This window comes from Aptenodytes patagonicus, chromosome 7 (assembly GCF_965638725.1).
Source record: "Aptenodytes patagonicus chromosome 7, bAptPat1.pri.cur, whole genome shotgun sequence".
Lineage (NCBI taxonomy): Eukaryota > Metazoa > Chordata > Aves > Sphenisciformes > Spheniscidae > Aptenodytes > Aptenodytes patagonicus.
Window position 1 is genome coordinate 65,121,652 of NC_134955.1, and position 18,176 is coordinate 65,139,827.

Here is an 18,176-nt window from a genome sequence, read left to right on the forward strand (position 1 = left end):
AAAGTAATTATTTAGCTTGAACTGAGGGATGGCAGCAGAGTTTCTCCTCACCTGGTGAAGCTTTTCTTGGATGGCTGGGAGCTGTATAATCAGTTCTCCCCATTTTTGCTCAAACTTTGCCAAAGATGACCTAAGTGCTGCAGTATCAGCTTGCTTCACATGAAAGAGCTGGTTGGCAGTGCTCACCACAGATGACTTCAGGGAAGATTTTTCATCAACTTCCTTAGAGAATGTCTGAGGTGCACGAGAGAAATTTAAAAGAGGGTAAATATTTATGTATCTATTTAAATAAAGAAGACAAACCAGGTTTTCAGTCACAGGATGAACTGCCTCAACAAACAGATTTTAGCAAGTTTGTAAAGTTCAGAAAACCTAAACTCAACACGTTCTGGCAGCAGGTAAGGCCTTTTTCTGCCCAGCTTGATACAATGCTGAATGCCACCTTTTGTTCCACAGGGATTGGGAATATCCTGATGCCCACTTCACACAAGAGGTCCAAGGAGAAACCCCAGTCCTCAAGTCTCTGGCTGGCTCCAACCTTCACGATGCTTTGCTTTCCCACTGTGCAAGACTCCCTCTGTCAGGCCTCACGCTGGGGCTGAACCTCCTGGTTAGTTATACAAGGGAAGCACAGAACCAGGGGGCAGGCAAAGACATGAAACGCAATTCAGCATGTTTCTCTTCCCTGACTTTGGCTCACCATCTTCACAGCCCCACTGTCTTCACCCCTGCTCCCTGAGCCCACGCTCCAGGTTCAGATGGTAAGTGGCCCATCAGCTTGGCTGAACTGTTGTATCTGGTATTTGGCATCAGGAGCAAGACAGAAACCATGCTGTTACACTGTAGGTGCATAAGAGTTCCTGGCTGGGCTGTGATGTGTTGCAGCTGGGAGCTCATTAGGAGAGGATTCCATTCTGATTTATGCATTCTGGCTGGCCTCGCAATCTGAAGGAAGGTCTCTGGTGGCCTCCCACCCTCATGGCTCCCCACACAGATAATGGGTTGGCTTTGGGGCACAAAGCCATTCAGTGCCATATTCTGTGGGCAGCTTCTGGGTCATGGCAAATACAAAAATCACTCAAAAGGGCCATTTTCTCTGGAAGTCATGATGTTTTATCTAAACCTAGCAGGAGAACTGACTTACAAACAAGCTGTTGATGTTATCCCTGATGGTGGGAAGATCTTGTGACACGTTGAGAGACTGCTCCTTCCAAAATTTCATTCTCTGCTGTGCAGAATCCAGCCATTTCATTAATTCCTCCGAGTCTCTATTGTAGCTACAAGGAGAAAACAAAACACACAAACATACATCTCCTAGCTGAGTCTAGGATACATTTCTCACCCTCCAAGTTGTCTTCCTCTCTGTGAGGAGGCATGTGCTATTCTGACACCTGTCCTGCTACATAACCCTGCAGAAGCATGGCTACAGCATGGATTGATGTGCAACACAGCAGTTCTGCTGGAAGTACACGAGACTGTTCCTATCAGCTCTTTTCAGCTGGTCTGCTCTCCCTGAAAATATCCTCTTTCTGTATCCACCCAGCAGTTGCTAGGACAAGCTTACATGGGTGAGAAGAGCTTTATTGGAGGTCAAAACTACCAGAGGAGATTGTGCACACTGCAAGATACAGTGCAGAATACACAGCAGGGGTAAATACCAACAAACACCGGCATGCTCTGTCCACACTATAGGTCCAGCCAGCCTGAGCTCAGAGCACACAGACCGGGTGCAGGGAGAGCTGAGCTTGGTACACCAGCTGGTGGACTGGGCTGTAGAGCCCCGAACTGTCTCCACCTGACTGCCAGGACCGCATTGACAGTTGGCTTGGACCATGTGAAAGCATTGAGCATGCTTGGGTCCTTCCCCTTTGTAGAGCTTCAAAACACAAGTTGAGACAGCATTTCAGCCAGGTCTTGAATGTTTGTAAGGTGGATAGTGTACGTGCACAGACAGGGGCATTATGCCTTTGCATGGGAATCAAGGCTAGCTTGCATTCGTAGCAGGCCAAAACGCTTAGGGCAGCATGATCAGACCTTCTGTTAACACTTCCAATGTACAAACTGCAGCACGATGCAGCTAACTCTCACCTAAATGCACTGACTTTGCAATGGCAGCAATCAAACTATTTTTCCTACAAAAACAAGCAGGAAGTGAAGCACTTGTCTACGCAGTGAGAGAAAATCAGCTGTGTAATAAAGAGCCACTTTTCTGATCACCACTGCTTTTTTTTTTCCCCCTCATTTTTAAGTTAAAGGACCTATGTTATTTATTAATTCACTGTCAGATGTATTCAGAAAATACATCTATAGAAGGTCAGAAACCAATTTCTAGCTCACATCTCCAATTGCTTTCTGAGTTATACCCACCTGACCAAGAGTTTGAGTAACGTCTGAAGTCGGTGTAGTTCATGGCCAACTTTTTTGGTTAAAGACAACCACTGCTCTTCCAGCTTCCCAATCTGGCTTCTTATTTCTGGACAGCTCACAGCAGTCAGCAATTTCTTCCCTTCTTTCACCATCTGGTACAGCCTGGCATGCTTTTCATCAACACTGCTTTTGATTTGCTATCACAATATGGGAAGTTTGCAAAACAATAATATTTTAAAAACTGAAAACACAGCTAGAAAAACACATATCATTTGTTCTAGCTTCTTAATCTCACATTTCCTCTGTCATGTATTTTATTTTTCAAACGGAAGGAATCTGTACTTCATTACATGCAAAAGGGACACAGGTTTTTTTTTTTTGTTTCCTCTGGATAGATCAAGACAGATCTCAATATAGTGTCATACACTATCAGAATGACTGTGTTATGATTTCATGGGCTTTTTTGACACATGTAAATCTCAAACAATGGACAAACACTCTCTACCAGATCTGGCTGCATTGTCCAAACATATGACTGTCCCCAGCAGAAAGCTATTGCCCTCCTGTTCTTAGAGGGCCTTCTGGCTCTATCCTATTTAAAAAAATGTTACCAGTGTTTTGAAGGAAGCTGTTGGGACAATTATTGAATAATGGTGGCAGGGAAGAATGATGAGTGAACAGTGAAGACATTAAGTAAAAGACGTAGGAGTGGTCTGGTTTGCTTAGCAGCTGAATAAAAACAAAGCATCATTTTACCATTGCTACACTTCACTGGTAGGTCAAAATGAGAAAAGGGAAAAAAAAGAAAAAAAAAAAGGAAGCAGATCAGTCCTAGGGAGAAGGCAAAAAATAGCAATTGTGTGATGTGCAAGTATCTCACTTCTCTCCAGGCAGAAGGGGCTTGTACAATATTATTAATAGGGATATTTGTCTCACAGGAATTAAGCCCCAGAGAATTTTATTCTGCTCTGTCCTTGAAACTGTGAAGCTCCAGTGTTGGGACTCCCCCCAAAAGCATCTTCTAAAGCCTTACTACTTTGTTTCTGATGTCTTTAAAGACAAATAAAGACTTAAGAGTGAAAAGCTAGTTAAGAACTTAAAAACCAAAGCGAACCAGGCAACTTTGCAATCAATGGCTATGCAAATATTGCACGCCTCCTGCCTCAGTGCGACAGGCATCAAAAGCACCATAGGGCCACTGTGATTGTAAATATCTACTGTTGATTTATTTCAAAAGCTTTACTGTAGCTCAGAATTTTCTGGGAAAGTCCAATGATCTCTTTTATGCAGTCAACTAGATTAAATCACAGTAGTCCTTTTTGCCTTAATAGTCTATGAATCTAAATATCAAACTGGACTCAATATAGACCCAAAGACTCATTAATTCAAAAATTTCTAATAGAGTGGGTCCTCTGAAGACTGAGAAAGGTCAAACTTGTGAGGAATCCAGAGCACTCTCTGAAGATAGATCACTAAGTTTATTGGACACTATTTCTTCTTAATTTTATAAAACAACCATAAAGGCTGCTTTCATATCCTTATATTCCAATGTGTTTAAAACATAGATAAAATGTTTCCAACTGGAATTGAGGTTCTAAATAAAGGTATAGCTCTGTCATCGGAGATGCAGCTGGGAACAAACCAGGAGCCTATATGCCATTCTATCTTTGTTATGATAGAAATCAGGACATCTTTTTTTGAATTCTCAGGATTTTAAAAGGAGCTGGTAAACCTGTAGACCTTCTATTGCAACCAGGGGTTCAGATATTTGAAGGCACTGGGTTGATTCTCCTCTTCCATAGGTTTTACATCATGGCATGAATCTTTCCTGAATTACAGAGAAGTGGCTCTGTGTTCACCCTAAGGCTCCCTGCTGTCCTTGGGATCCATGTAGCCTGCACGCTATCTTCTCCCAAATATTTGCATTTGAAGACCAAGTTCAAAAGTAGCTATAGTCATTACTCCCACTTAAAAGAACTTATAGCCCCTGGCTGAAATTAGCAGCCCAATTTTCTACTTTTAAAAGTAAGTTTTCAGCTTGCATCCACACACAGACAAGGACACAAAGCTCTACAGGTCCACAAAGAAAACCAGTCAGAGAGACAGACACATAAATACCTGTAGAAGTGCAATCCTTTCCATTAATCTTTCTTCTGTTTCTTCAACCAAATTCACAGAAGGCAATGTAGAGGCAAGTGCCTCTAACTCCTTATTGAAAACTAGGCATTCATCATCAAATTCCATCCACTCCTAAAAAATACATTGCATCATTAACATAGCACACATCTGCATTTTTGCTACACCAGACTGAGGCCTTAATGCTTATTCTAGCATCAACAGCTCTTACTTTAATGAAACAGAACATGACAATAGGTGAATAATATGGAAATATTGAAGTGTGACATGATTTCACCACAGATGAATTAATTAATTCATTCTCTAATATCTTCAAGGTTTCTTATTTTAAAGTAGTATACTTATTTTTTTGTTCTCTAGGGGTGTTTTCAGATCAATGTTTAGGTTTTATTTTAAAGTGCTGCTGGTATTTTTGTGCCTTAAATGGCTCTCCTATCAGTCCAGGCACTCAAAAAAATCACTGCAAGAAGTCATGAAGTCCCACCAATGTCAGAGTAATAGGTTGAAATGTTTCAAAACCACTTTCAGAGATTTCTGAGGAAAAAAGCCAGTTTACTGACACACACAGAACAAGTAATAGATTGTTGCTGTCCAATGGAGACAGGGAAGGACAACTACTAGCCAAAGAATCACTGGTGTGGAAAGGGTTCCCCTAGACACAACTCTTCTCCTTCTTCCCTCCAGCTTTTATTCTGGGTTTCTTTTGACTCATTACCTTTAACAGGCTCTCTAAGTGTATACCATACTGGCAGGCCTTCTGCTCCAGCAACTTGACTTCATTCACCAGCTCTCTCCAGAATGCTTCTCTCTTTTGTAGGATGGAGGGAGTCACTTTCTTGGAAAATGCTTGCATGAAAGCCATGTGGGTCATGAGGTTGTGGAAGAAGTCCTGAAAAAAACCCAAGTTAAAGCTTGCTCTTTAAGAGAAATCACACACCCACAGCAGGAGTATGAAGAAGACAGAGAAGACTCACTGAGAAGAGTAGCCAGTTTCAGGGTCTCTCATAGCTAGAGTCAGGAGCCTTCTACCCAAATTCTGCATTACCCCAGGATGTGCAGTTACTGATCATTTTACAGTTAGTCAAGAACCAGTGATTAGAATAGAATAGAATAGAATATTTTCAGTTGGAAGGGACCTACAACAATCATCTAGTCCAACTGCCTGACCACTTCAGGACTGACCAAAAGTTAAAGCATGTTATTAAGGGCATTGTCCAAATGCCTCTTAAACACTGACAGGCTTGGGGCATCGGCCACCTCTCGAGGAAGCCTGTTCCAGTGTTTGACCACCCTCTTGGTAAAGAAATGCTTCCTAATGTCCAGTCTAAACCCCCCCTGGTGCAGATGAGTTGCATACACTATTTTCATTTATACATTTCTAAAGAAAAAGATCTACATTTATACCTTCAGTTCCTGTGAAATACAAAGATGTTGTACGAAGATGATGGAAGGAAGAGTTTAACTATAAATAAATCCATAGTTTAGCATGAGGTAGCTATCACCAGACAGCCATTATCCAGTTTGTTTCACCTGGATGGGAGGTGACTCCAAGCACCAAGGGTATTAGCAGTTCTAAGACCTAAATAGTAGGTAGGGCACAATAATCCTTTGGGATAACTGGGTAACAGTTTGATTTAGTTACGGCTCAGCTGAGCTCTTGGGAAACATCTGAATCTTAACAGAACACTTTCCCCCACAAAAAAGCTTTGAGGGTTTAAGATCACACTCTTCAATCAAGATCTTCACTAAGAACTAATAACTAGTACAAGAAATTCACTTAAGGACCATACCCCAGGCATAGGCTACGTGAGCATCCTGATAAGTCTTGATAACCAGGGCAGGGAAAACAGCAGTTTTATTTTGCTTTTGTAAATCAATGTATGTATATTTGGAATGCAGATACATTATTTGTTTTCCTTTGTAAATAAATTCCTAACATTTTGCTTTGCTAAGGGCAATTTGCGAGTGACAAACATAATCCCTGTGACTCTGGAGTAGTGGTTTGCAGTGCTTGGCAGCCTGAAGCAATTCTTAAGGGAGTTTGAGCTATGTGGAGCAGTTAAATCAAAGCGTTGACATGACAGAGACATCTTTGAGTGACTAGCATTGGCCAGGGCTTCTTGCCAAGTGGCAGGACAGTGAGGATGCAGGTGCATTCTCAGCCATCTCCCATCAAGCATGTAGCAGCTGGGTACAGGGGAAACTGGGCTGCCAACGGGAGGATCTAAACTATCCTCCCTTCAGAAGAGGAGCTGTTATGGGTAAGTTTCCTCCATCAGATCACAACGGCACAGAATGCTGAAAGCAAAGGCTCAACCCCCAATTGCCAGACAGCAACTTCAGGAATCTCACTACTGATTTATTACCAGTAATTAGAAGGATGTGTTTTCCTCACATATCAATAAGTTCTGAGGTAGCCAAAGTAGTATTAGACTGACAAAACTGAAATCCTGATCTTAATTTATCACCAAAACTGCAGCTGTAATAACAACCTCTCTTTCATGTTTTAGTGGGTCCTATTTTGGTCTACTGAAAAACTTTACTTTGTTTTCTGCACGTACTTCAGTCCCTCCCCTATGCTATGAGCTAGTTATTCTTCTCCATAACACTGGAGAGAAACCAGTCACAGAAGACAGTGCTCCTGCTATGCTGATATGAGCAGTGCTGTGATAAACATCTTATACCTTGTGATTTTCCAGGTGAGACTGTAGAGCTGCTCTGCTTTTCGTTAGCTGCTTTGGATCCTGTGCAATCTTCTCCTGTCCAATAGCTACCAGCTCTGCAAATCCATGAAGTAAGTCCTCATATTGGCTCTCACTGATGGAAGGAGAGTTCAGTTCCACATACTTTGCTTTCAGAATCCCCCACATGTCATCCAAAACATCCTACAACGTAAACACAGTTTAGTGATTCATGAAGGACAGAAATGAATCCTACAAACCCACACATACATTCCCAGAATGCAAAATAACCATCAGCCTTTTGATGCCAAAAATACCTTGCTTAGAAGAATCAAACCTTGCTGAGCAAGTGGAAACTGTACTGTGCTCTTACCTCTAATTTATAAGCTTCCTGGATTAAGGTGATAGGTAACTGAAATCTTTCCCCATGGCCTCTCAATTTTGCTACTTGGTTTTCGAAGTTTTGCAGCTCCAAAGCACAGGCATCAGTTTTCTGAATTAAGGACAGAATAAGCTATTAGGAAGAGTTGTGTTCCATTAAATGTTCTATTATCACTAGTAGTGCAGCAGATCCAGGGGCTGTGCTAGTACTGTGTAAGTTCACAATGAGACCCCAAGATCCAACGAGCTTATAAGCTAAATAGACAAGACTGTTCATGACACAGCTTACTGGGTTCACACGGCACAGCCAGGAAGGGAATTCAGGTCTTGTGTCTCAGTCCAACATTCAACATGGATTTCAGCCTACTAATTCAAGAGCAGCCATTAAAGGGAATCATGGACTCAGAAAATACCATTTTTTCTTATGAAGTAGAAAGACTCAGTCAGGGATGGATTGAGACAGGTTCTCTCTGAAGGAAGGGAAGCTATGTACTTCTGGCATTCCTTGTCCAAGAGTGGTTACTTGACAGAATATATCTGAGGCAGCAGTCCCTGCTAGGGGATTCAGCAGTTCTGAACATAGCTTTCAGCCTGGCAGAAAATTTTGCCTGTAAACAAGGTTATAAGCCTGTAACAAAAAAGTTTCAGGACACCCTCTTTGCTTCACCAACAAGTAGGTAGATGGCCGATGACCATTCTGGGGAGGATATGCAGTCTGTTCATTTTTAATTCTCTGCTAATCCCTATGAAGGTCGAAGAAAATAGCTTAATTGGTCAAATGCCATACAATAAAGTGCTCATAAATGCTGAATGAGTAGATATAAATACCGGAGTCCTACTCCCACAAAGAAAAGCTAGTTTTGCATATAAAAAGGCATAACGTGTGAAGTGCTGTACTTTGTGTAGCTCTTTTTCTTCCCTGCCGTAGTGTGGGGTGTATTTGCTCTGACAGGTTGTGGAAAGACTGGTTCCTCCACTCCAACTACTAAAAGGACTGGAATTAGGTCTGACTACGGATTGGGGTGTAGTAAAAAAATAAAAAGGGGTGGCGAATACTGAACTCTCTCCTTCCCCCATTCTTAAAACCTAAGTGAGACTCAAACTTTAGAAAATATGAAACTTAATAGATTGCAGAAAACTGGAAATAATAGCTAGTGCTGAGAATTGTTCCTCTCCTTTCCTTCTCATGAAATTACCTGAAGCTGTTCAGAAACATTATGTCCACGTATTGCATTCAAGCATTGTTGCAGTGCAGCTTTTTTCTCAGTTAACTGATCATAGAGCAGCCTGGTTTCATTCTGCAAAAGAAACAAACATCAGAAGTATATCACGTATCAGGAATATAGTAATGACCAGACAAAATTACACAGCAAACAAAATGGTTACCTCTTACGGCAAAAGCACTTTTTTCCTCTTTAAAAAAACAAAATAAAGCATGTGCATTATGGGCTTAAAGCAGTAATTTAGAGAGGGAAATTCTGTAGTCTGTGTAGTGTAAGAAAGCAGATTACTCTGTCACAATGATCCTCTATGACCATAAAAATCTGTGAAACTTAAGAGAAACAAATTCTTCTCTTCTGAAAATGAGAAAATGAGCCCATTACTGGCAACTGATGGAGCTCCATGGATTATGCATAAGTAAACACTGCAGGACTAGTCCTGCTACTGTTTGGAGACAACATCCCAGTGTTCTTCAAAGGAACTGTTTTATTATTCAGCAGTAAAGAGCTAGGCTGACTTGCAGATGATGAGCACACTGGAGTTTTGCTGGACATTAGAAACTGTATTTCGAAGACCAGGCTTTTCTTTCCTTACTTCAGCCTAAATACCTGATCTGAATATTTGCCAGCAATAGCTAGTAGATTTAGCCCATCACGAGAATCTATAGAAAAGTTTCTCATTATCTGCTTTTCCGAAAAAGAACAAAAAAAGGCAAATTTGCAAAACTATGGCTTCTGCTACTGTGACACAAAATCTAAAGGAACAGTAAATACAAAGGGTCAAATCAACCTCCAATATATAGCTAGAAGTAGCCCAGTGCCAGACATGGCACCAAAAGGGAAGAAGCCTGCCTCTCCTGAGTCCACACAGCAGCAGAAAGAATATACGAAACCCTCCTTGGCCTAATCCCTACACACAGAAACTTGCTTTAGCCTGTAGCTCAGCGCGCATGGGATCCCAGGTTACTTCCATCGTTTCCGCATGCAAATTTTCTACTGTGATCAAGGCCTCTACGGCAGTCAGCATTGCAAATAGCACTGTAAGCAGCAAAATTAATTTGCTTCTTGAGAGGCCAAGACAAGTTTGTTTAGTACCAAAAAAAAGAAAGCCCATTATAGATTGCTCATCTGTAACCCAAATGCATTAACACTGACAAGTCTAACAGATGCTGTGAAGCAAGATGTGCATTTGGCAGTGGAGTACCTGATAATTGCTATTATGATCCAGCCCAGCTTTCATGGAGTTGCTCCTTGAAGCAGTGGCAGCTTGAGTTTGTTCCAGCCGTGCCTGCAAGTTGTTAAAGCACTCGCAGAACACATCTGTGCTCCCACCAGCACAGCTAATAGACTTTAGAAGATCATCCTTTTTATCACTCAGATCAGCGTGAAGTTTTTGCAGCTCGACAGAAAGAGTCTGAAGGGTTGAAAGAAAGATAACATGAGTGAAAATGGTCTCTGTCCAAGAACTCTTGCCTGTAAAAGGCAGCAGGACTCAAGTTGATAATTGTTGTTAAAAGCAATAGGCCCAAAACTGTGCAACATCAAATAGTTTGGTGGTGTTATTCCTGAATAATACCAGCAAAACAGAGAGGAAGTATCAGGCCGTATATATTCTGTTGTAACAGAAGTCCATTGGGGTTTCTCCTTCCCTGGATGCTTTAGGACAGTTACCTCATAAAGAGCCTGCTGCACGGCTGCCTCTTCGGTGGAGAGGACTGAGGTGTTTAACATCTCTTCCATGTTATTCAAACATCGGCTGATCGCCAGAAGCAGCTCAAACAATTTTCTGTCCAAATTGGAAGAGACTTCCTCTGCCACATTATCCTGGGTAAAGGCAAGTCAGAAGTTTTCAGTACTTTCACCCAAGGCATGGCTAAGATTTATTCACTCGTATAAGGTTGGTGGTTCAGTCAGCTAATAATAAAATGGAATTAATGAAATCCTGAGGGACGGACTTGGATAAGACAATTATATGCATGTAATATTCAGAGCTGTCAAGGCCAAAGCTGAGACAATGACCCTTTATGTATTGGGAGTGGCTGTGGTCTTACAGGTCTCATCTCAGGAACGGGCACAACACAATTTGTCTTGTCAGCTCCAATACTGCAGATTTACTGAAATCATTCACAGGCTCCTTGCTTTATACAGTTTGAGGAGTTTTACTGACACTAGCAAATCTTTGGATTCAGGTAACAAAAGTATCATAGCTGAAACTTGAAATGTTTCCTCTCAAAATCCTAAGCTGATTTCTACATTATAGTCCATACCTGATGCAAAAGCTACACTACAGTGAACGCCATTTGCAACAATATGATTATTGGCTATGTTTCCCAGTGCCCAAACAGTGTCTTCTGTCTAGAATCCTGGGTATTTTTTGCAATGCTAGAACATGCCATTTTTACCTGTGCATGCACCACATTTGCTTCTTGGCTTAGGTCTCCCAGCTGGACAGTGTAAGTTTTCAGTTCTTCCACAGTTGGGGTTCCTGCACTAGCAAACGTGCCTCGCGGCAGCATGTTCATCTTTGTTGTAATCTAACAATTGGAAAAAGAACATTGTAATTAGGTGAACAGCTCAAATGAAGACAGGGCTATGGGCAACTAGATAACATTCCTCCCAAAAAGCATTAAAATGAAAGTTTCAAGGCATTAATATAAAGCACCTGGATAGCAGGGTTCCCTTTTTACTGGCAAAAATTAGTTGGGTAGGCTATGCCCTGATGGGAGGTTGACTGAAAAAGGAGCCTCTGATTCCCAGCTTTAAGGGCTACACGTTGTAGTTTGTGTTAACGCAGCCCTACTGCCCACTGCAGTGTAAGTGTTGCCTGAAAAAGAGCTGACATTCATCCTAAAAGGATGACTGATATTTTTCCATGTAATGCAGTAATTTCAGAGAAGAGGGAATCGAGTCATTCTAATTTAATGTGACCAAATTTGTTAACAACAAAAATTATAGTTTTGTCCAAGCAGTAAAATTCTGCAGTCTGTTCAGAATATATACATAGCGTGCTTTTGTTGCAGTCCAAACTCCACTTTTGATATGTGAGAAAGAGAGAACACAATGGTGAACGGCAGAACAAAATTTAAGCCAGAGGTATGTTCTCACTTGCAAGAACTGAGACTTAATCCACATCCATGAAAATCAGCTGGGAGTTTGCTGGTTAAACTCTCTTAGTTCTCTTGACAGAATTAAGCAGATAACATCTGGTCTGAATGTTAACTACAAGGATTCACCTATGTGCTCCCACACTATGCTTAGTAGTCACTACTTCAGAGACATTATTTACCTCAAAGTAAAATTAAAAGACAATCATGAAAACAGTATGCAGTAACAATTTCTTCTGGAGAACGCTTGCACAGATTTCAGTTATCTGATGAAGAGACATGATATGATGATGCAGGAAGATACACTAATTGCTATCTTTACCACAACCAACTGCCTGCAGAAAGAGTGTTTTACTGAACTTAAAACTGACCTGAGGTTCCACAAGCTGGCAGAGAGGAGATTTCATCTTTGATGACAGCTCTTGTTGTAAATATTGCCATTTATTACCCATTTGGTCCTTTGGAGCTAAGGTAGCATCAGCCTGCTTGCCCTTTGGATCAGATTCTCCATTGCTGTATTGAGAAAACATTGTTAGAATGGCAAATACTGAAGCAGAATAAGCAAAACTAGCTTTGTAAGACTTCTTGTATAAGACTAGTTTCTATTGCTCCTGCCTCAAAACCAGTGTGAAACCAAGTGCATGGATGATCTTTAATCCAAGCTTTGATACATTCCTTTGGGCTTTTCCCTTCCAGTGAAACACCCTAGGGGCCTGCTGGCAGCCTCCATCTCTGAAACGACAATATGGGGAGCATAGTCCTGTAGCATGTCTTGGTTCCGTGCTGGAATGTGCATGATCCCAATGCCTCCTTTTCAAAGATGCTGCCTTTAAACCTGGCCGGGTATCTCTGTGCATTTGTACAGCAAAGGCTGTGAACAGAGATACCCAACTTGCCTCTGGATGGGCCTGCTTTAGTTTATGGCAGGTGTCAGTCCTGCCTGATATCAAGACTGACTCTAAGCATTGGAGTCAGCCCAACATCAAAGAGGCTGTCACATAAATGAGACTCCATTTCTCTAGACTGTTGATAGCAGAAATCTCCCAGCTTCTGCAATTTTTCTTCTAAAGGCACACATCCCTGCACAGAACCAATGGTGCCACTGCAAAGTTTCAGCAGGTTTAGGCAGTTTTACATCACTGAATTTGGTAACTGATTTTGTTATTTTGTACCTTGATTCTAATTTCTGTGTCACGCTGTCCTCAAACTGTGGCTGCATTTTTTCCACGCACGACTCAATGAAGTCAATGAGGCTTTTCTGCTCAGCTGCTTTTACTTTCAGATCCTGTGCACAGAGAATAGCGTGAACAGTAAAATCAGTTGTGTGCACTGTATTAATCTGAAATGATGATTGTGCTTTTCCAATCACATTTTACATGAATTCATTTAGCAAAGAAAATAAGAATACATCTATCAGAATAAAATGCAGTTTATGTGTAACATGAGTTTACCAAACAAACCATTTTCTGAAAATGTGTATTTTCATGGAATATATTTCTGCCTGGGCTAAAGTTTTAAAAGTAAAAACCATCAGTCAGAAACAAACTATACACATATAGAAATTTAAAGGCCATGGACTGCCATCCTTACACAGAGAAAAAGGCAAGGGAAAATGGGGATTTGCTCAAACATGAGGCTGAGTTCCATTAGTTAAAAAGAGAGTGTCGAGTGAAAAGTCAAGTGAAAAGCAGCTCAGGCTGGATCATTTTCTCCAACTCTTTTCTAACAGCATGAAAAGGGCAAAAGCTAAAGCTAATTTGCAGTTAGCAAAACAGAAGTAGTTTACAGAGCACAGAACATCACAGGATTTTTTTATTGTGTTAACAACAACCTTAAAGTCATTGTCAGTTACCCATGGGAAAACGTTCACAAAGCTTTAGCTTCAAATTAATCTTCAAAAGCAATGTCAATATATAGATTCAGATTTCATAATACATCACTGCTTCAAAGATAGGAGATTGGAGGGATAGGTGATGCCATCTGAATCATTATGATACAAGGCAAGTGTCAGGGTACCATCCAGCTTTGTAGTATTAAACCTATTGGACATGGGATTTTAGGGGTGAGGCCTTTCTCCATCCTGACAAACTGCCCGAATCCTGGAGGAGAGGAGTGGCTGAAACCTACCCTTGATAGACTTGATCCCACAGTGAAAACTGCAGCAGGTAATAAACACAGCTGTCCCCCACACCCACAGGGGATGAGGAGCAGCCTGGCTCCTGGACGGTAGGAGAATTACCTGTGGGTGCTGGAAACCATTGTGCAAAATGAGCGGCTGTTCAGCAAGGGCAAGCTGGGGTGTGCTGGAGCCGTTTGAGTGTAGGATCTCAAGGGGCTCTGGGTTGATCCTCTCCCTGTTGTCAATCTGTAAAGAGAGACCCATTGTGGGAAGGCTTCCAGACTTGACAAGAGGGCAGAACCTGCAGGTGCAGTTTGGGGAAATGGCAAAAGTGGAGCTGTCTCAGACTTACCATACATAGAATCAGCACTGTATGAAACACAGTTGCTACTTTGGCAAAGATTTCTGTCCAGTTCCACTTACTGAAAGTTTGATCCATTCTAACCTGCTGCTAAATTCCTCACATTTCTCTCCCTGACAAGTTACAAGGCTTGTTTTGCTTTTTCTGTTAAATTAATTGATACTAACCCTCCATTCTTATTGTTTGACCAAATTATAGGGATGTGCAATTTATGCTTATAAATTTGCTCATGCACCTGCATTTTCTATCTGTCTGTGCTCACAGAGATATTTCAACAGGAGCCTTTACCAGCACTAATTCTCTCATGGGCCATGCAAGCTCCCTTTTAGACTGTGCCCCTCCAGCACCAGAGACTGTGGCTGCTCTTACACAAACACATCAGGTGGGCTTCTCTGGCCCCTCACACAACGGAGGGGGAATTAGCTCTGAGGCTGGGAATTACTGTCTCACCCATTGGGAAACTCAGCAAAGAGTGTGTAGCTGTGGCACAGGAGAGCTGGCAGAGTCACTGCCCTTACCATTTACACATTCTTCCAAGAGAAAGTTACTGCTTAAAGGCCTCTCTGCTGTGATATGTCACAGACAAACATCATGGCATTTTAAAGGTATTTAAAAAAACAAACCAAAATAAAAAAACTTTTTATCCTTTTTCCTGTATTCCTCGCAAAATCTTGACCTCTGTCACTGAGCACTTAAAGCAGAAAAGATGTTGTTCAGAGCCTCATTAAAAATCCACTACTTGCGGCAAACTACAAATAATTATACAGCACTGTAAAGCAGAATAATAGCAAGTCTGACATTTCTGATCGACTTTTCTCCCTTCCTTGCTTCACAAGGTGAGCTCTAACTGTTCTTCTGCAACTACAGCACATTAAAGCACCATGACTCTCTCACTCTCACTCTGCATAGCATTCATATGCTTTACCTGCTCTTCACTGTATTTGTCTTGAAGCATCATCTGGACTTTTTCCAAATTGCACTTCACTTCCTTCAGCTTCAAGGAAAGAGCCTCTGTCTCTTGTTGGTAGTCTGCACTATCTCCACAATCTTCCAGTAGAGAAAGGACCTTTTGTTCAATCTCTGATAACATCACCTAGAAGGGACAGCAGTCAAATATTCATTCTTAGAAGTACAACACTCCTTTTCCTGATAACATTCTGAAGTCAATGCTCACACTTCCCCCATGTGAAAAGAATAGAAACATACAGGCAAAAAGAGAAATAGCTGCACACCCCCTAGATTTTCTCCAATACAGTCTCTTTTTATTCTGAACAATTAAATGAATTTTATACAGAGTTAGTCTTAAAACTGTTTCAAACAACAGCCTCTGCAGGAAGTTATATTAACTCAGATATGGCATAATAAAAGAGGAGAGCAGAAATGATAAGACTCGATTTGGATGCAACCAAGACGACAACACACCCCAGTGGGGGAGAAGGAGGCAGTGCACAGACTGATCACATCACCCTTTGGGAGGAATGATGCTGAATTACCAAAACATATTACCATGTGTCAGCCAGGCCACTGTAAGCTGTTGGGATCTGGGTTTCGATTCAAGCTGCTGTGAATCAAAGTGCATCTCTGCATTACTTTAAACTCATGTTTTTAAGGTGAGTGTGGAGACAGGTACCATGGCTCAACTGCAAAGTAATCAGGTGCAATAAGTTAACTGCTTTACATCATACGTCTGTATCTAGAGACTGCTTCTGCTTCATGCTATGTGTATTTTTCTGTGTAGATCTTGACTAGGTTAGAAAAACCTTCCCCCCTACCAAGTTCACGTCTTAACATTGAGCCAAACTGTTAAAAGCTGACAGGAATTCAGCAGCGCTTACAGGTGCCTTAAGCCTGCTTGTTTTTACTGGTTGGAACTGCCCTGTCGAAGCCTACGCTGACACGGACCCTGAATGGGATCCAGACACAGCCAGCTACATAGGTGCATTCAGGATCCTAATTACCACAGAGTTCAGTGCCGGAGCACTTGGCTGAATCACAGCCTAAACCCAGAGGCAATTCTTGGTATGGACTCGGTTCCTATTAAAAAAACCCCACCCAACAACAACAAAACAGCTGGAAATGTCTCCTAGTAATTTAAAATGAGGATATTTTGCTATTGGCTCCTTTATGGTGAGTGAATTTTGTTGCTTTAGGTAGACTCAGTCCTTGAAGCAAACTGGTACACCAGACTGTAGCCATATGTTTGGGTTAATACCTATCTTAGACTGCAGTCTTCATTGCACTAGCCTGATTACCTTGTATAAACAATGCATGCCTTACAATGACTATGCCCTTGAAGAAGAACTAGAAGACTGATAGAAGGGGAACAGCCTGCCCTAGAAGGCGTCAGAGGCTAGACGATTGCCAAAAAAACAAGAAGTCAGCAAGAAACTGTGGTAACTAGGGGAAAGATAAAGGCTGCAGTGGGAGATTGTGACCACCGACTCAATTCAAGACTGGAAAAACTTGCCCCCCTACACCTGCAAAGAGCACGCATGCTAATTTACACAGCAAGTGAGGCTAATTTGAACATAACTAACCAATGACCATGAATTTAGGTGGGCTTTTACTAATCATGTAACAATATAAATAGGCTGTAGTTCTTTTGTGTGGTGTGCTAGCTGTGTGGAATTACCACCTAGCACCCATCTTTGCACAAACATGAGCTAAATAAATATCTTGGCTCTGTGTGTAAGATTGGCTCATTGCACACCGGGTACCGGACCCCGCTTATGGGACAACAAGACTGGCACCGCAGGGAACTTCAAAAGTAGCATGCCCGCACATTTTCTTTTAATCTGCATGCCAGAGAAAAAGCTGCATGCCAGGACTCCCACCCACCCCAGCCCCTCATGCCAGTCCTGTTTTCCTCCACCCGTTTTCACCAACAGGTACCAGCCACTCCTTTCCTTCTGCTGCCATCAGGGGCAAGAGGCTGCCCTAGAAGTACGGCAGTAGGTTCAAATATTGCCACCGCTCACAGAGGGCAGAGGAAAAGCCCCTATCTTTCTACCTATGCTGGTAGCTTTTTGCAAAAAGTGCAAAAGAAGAATTTACCAGCTTGGAAGCTATCTTATACCAGTCTTTTAAATTACTGACAAAAATAGAAAGTGACAATGTCAAAAGAAAAAAAAATATTCCTTTTCTTCTAGCTGATTTATCATGATTGAGACCAATGAAAAATTGCCTTTTAATAGAGGATTCAAACTACACTGAGCCATGTTTCTGAAAATAATCCAAAGAAAAACAAAGCTTTAAAATACTCAAGAGTTCTACCTAAATCCCCCGGATGCATAAAGATCCCAACTCTAAAAATAGGTATTTTAACTAATCCCTTGGAAAGCTGCACCTGAAACTGAAGCCAAGCAGTTACCTGTATTCTGCAGTGTACTGAAGCTGATTAAGTGGGGAGAGAAGTGGTAAGCATAGCTTTTCTGCAGACACACACCCCAGGGAAGGGCAACTTGTTTGGATGGCAGCAGCAAACTGACCGCTCCGTCTTACCTGGCAATCAGCAAGCTGCAGTTCCACCATCTGCTGCATTTTGGGGGTCTGGGGGTCTGACCTCAGGGACACTTTAGTTTTGTCTAGCCATTGTTCCAGCTCGGCAACCTGGGCCTGGCACACCTGGAGGATCGTTTCTGGCTCAGGCCTACTGCCATCCACCGCTTCCTCTGAGTCTCCTGCTTTCCCTCGAGAGCCCTGGGTGGCGTTGGGGACAGGAGGCGGCGTGTCACTCTGAAGCAAAGCACATGAAAGAAATGCGGTTATCTATCTGTTTTTTTCTTTCTTTCCCCTCCCCTTACCAGT

The 18,176-nt window shown here is 41.9% G+C and overlaps 1 protein-coding gene across 2 annotated transcripts in view; it reads right to left on the minus strand.

The window, feature by feature from the left end:
- Positions 1-18,176, minus strand: part of SYNE2 (spectrin repeat containing nuclear envelope protein 2) — a 205,929-nt gene that overhangs the window by 63,643 nt on the left and 124,110 nt on the right. For both annotated transcript variants that reach the window (XM_076345620.1, XM_076345619.1), the window contains exons 67-82: positions 17,871-18,104; positions 15,295-15,462; positions 14,129-14,254; positions 13,062-13,174; positions 12,261-12,402; positions 11,188-11,319; positions 10,457-10,609; positions 9,990-10,199; positions 8,762-8,863; positions 7,558-7,677; positions 7,188-7,388; positions 5,219-5,392; positions 4,486-4,617; positions 2,368-2,564; positions 1,145-1,277; positions 52-234 (exon numbers count right to left, since the gene is read on the minus strand). In XM_076345620.1, coding sequence (XP_076201735.1) covers positions 52-234; positions 1,145-1,277; positions 2,368-2,564; positions 4,486-4,617; positions 5,219-5,392; positions 7,188-7,388; positions 7,558-7,677; positions 8,762-8,863; positions 9,990-10,199; positions 10,457-10,609; positions 11,188-11,319; positions 12,261-12,402; positions 13,062-13,174; positions 14,129-14,254; positions 15,295-15,462; positions 17,871-18,104 — 2,520 coding nt within the window. The remainder of the gene's footprint in view (positions 1-51; positions 235-1,144; positions 1,278-2,367; positions 2,565-4,485; positions 4,618-5,218; positions 5,393-7,187; positions 7,389-7,557; positions 7,678-8,761; positions 8,864-9,989; positions 10,200-10,456; positions 10,610-11,187; positions 11,320-12,260; positions 12,403-13,061; positions 13,175-14,128; positions 14,255-15,294; positions 15,463-17,870; positions 18,105-18,176) is intronic.